Source organism: Corapipo altera, unplaced genomic scaffold (assembly GCF_003945725.1).
Source record: "Corapipo altera isolate COAL_440 unplaced genomic scaffold, ASM394572v1 58900, whole genome shotgun sequence".
Taxonomy (NCBI): Eukaryota; Metazoa; Chordata; class Aves; order Passeriformes; family Pipridae; genus Corapipo; species Corapipo altera.
Genome location: NW_020891550.1, coordinates 1 through 1,363, shown reverse-complemented (window position 1 = coordinate 1,363; position 1,363 = coordinate 1). Strand labels below are relative to the sequence as shown.

Below are 1,363 nucleotides of genomic sequence, written 5' to 3'. Positions count from 1 at the left end.
CCCTCAGGACCCCCCCCCAAATTAACCCCCTCCCCACAGCCATGGCTTTCCTCACCTACATCCTGCTGGCCGGGCTGGCCCTGGGCACCCAGGACAGGTACCAAAAACCTCCTTTTCCCAAATTTTCCCGAATTTCCCCGAACTCCTCCCCCTCCCCCGCCCCAGGGGGGGGGTCCACACGCCCCTCCTCGACCCCCCAAATTTTTTGGGGGTGCCCCCAGGTTCTCCCCAGACAGCCTGGGGCTGGTGGCCAGCTCGGCGCTGGCCTGGCTGGTGCTGGAGGTGCTGAGCGTCCTCCTGAGCCTCTACCTGGTCACTGTGAGCACAGACCTGACCCCCATCGACCTCCTGGCCTTTGCTGGCTACAAATACGTGGGGTGAGCCTCTTCCTGGCGCAGCATTCCGTGTTTTTTCCGGGATAAACCCCCCCCCAACCCCCCCTTTTCCCCCCCCCCCCCCCAGGATGATCGTGGGGCTCGTGGCCGGGTTGCTGCTGGGCCGGCCCGGTTACTACGCGGTGCTGAGCTGGTGCTGCCTGAGCATCTTCGTGTTCATGGTGAGCTGGGAGAGGGTCTCAAGGGTCCCAGAGAGTCTCAGGGGGTTGATCCAGGTGAGTTTTCCCTGTTTTTTCCCCCTGGAAAAGATCCGGACGCTGCGGTTGAAGCTGCTCTCGGAGGCGGCGGCCGAGGGGGTTTTGGTTCGGGGGGCCAAGAACCAGCTGAGGATGTACCTGACCATGGCCATCGCTGCTGCCCAGCCCCTCTTCATGTACTGGCTCACCTACCACCTGCTCAGGTGAGGGGGGGAGACCCCCTGGAGCCCCCCCAAATCCCCGGAATCCGGAGGGGATTCCCAAAATCCCGCCGCCTTCCCGGCGGCTCCAATAAACGGTGTCTGCGGAGGGGGTGAGGTGTCTGTGCCTGGAGTTTTGGGGGGGATTAGGGGTGTGAACCCACTTTTGGGGGACCTTGGGTATTGGGGAGATGGGGAGACCCCCCTGGGTCCCCCGGGATCCCCCAAATCCGGAGGGGATTCCCAAAATCCCACCGCGTTCCCGGCAGCTCCAATAAATGGTGTCTGAGGAGGGTGTGGTCTCTGTGCCTGGAGTTTTGGGGGGGTTTAGGGGTCTGAACCCACTTTAGAAGGGTCTTGGATATTGGGGAGACCCCCCTCAAGGCCATAAGACCCCCCCCAGTTCCAGGAGACCCCCAGAATCCCAATGGATTCTTCGGGATTCCCAAAATCCCGCCGCGTTCCCGGCGGCTCCAATGAACGGTGCCTGTGGAGGGGGTGGTCTCTGTACCTGGAGTTTTGGGGGTTTTTTAGGGATTCTGGAGGAATTTTGGGGTGTGAACCCACTTTT

At 62.0% G+C, this 1,363-nt stretch overlaps 1 protein-coding gene across 1 annotated transcript; it reads left to right on the top strand.

Moving 5' to 3' along the window:
- Positions 1 to 31: 31 nt before the first annotated feature.
- Positions 32 to 904, top strand: YIF1B (Yip1 interacting factor homolog B, membrane trafficking protein). The gene is made up of 4 exons (XM_027633679.1): positions 32 to 97; positions 222 to 377; positions 463 to 556; positions 644 to 904. The coding sequence occupies exons 1-4, from the start codon at positions 42 to 44 to the stop codon at positions 797 to 799; spliced, it is 462 nt and encodes a 153-aa protein (XP_027489480.1). The 5' UTR covers positions 32 to 41; the 3' UTR covers positions 800 to 904.
- Positions 905 to 1,363: the final 459 nt, after the last annotated feature.

What these genes read in the sequence shown, in the direction of transcription:
- YIF1B (XM_027633679.1), top strand. Translation starts at nt 42, where the DNA reads ATGGCTTTCCTCACCTACATCCTGCTGGCCGGGCTGGCCCTGGGCACC. An exon ending in GCTGGCTACAAATACGTGGG is followed by an intron (nt 378 to 462) that starts GTGAGCCTCTTC and finishes CCCCCCCCCCAG; the next exon opens with GATGATCGTGGGGCTCGTGG. An exon ending in TGAGCATCTTCGTGTTCATG is followed by an intron (nt 557 to 643) that starts GTGAGCTGGGAG and finishes CCCCTGGAAAAG; the next exon opens with ATCCGGACGCTGCGGTTGAA.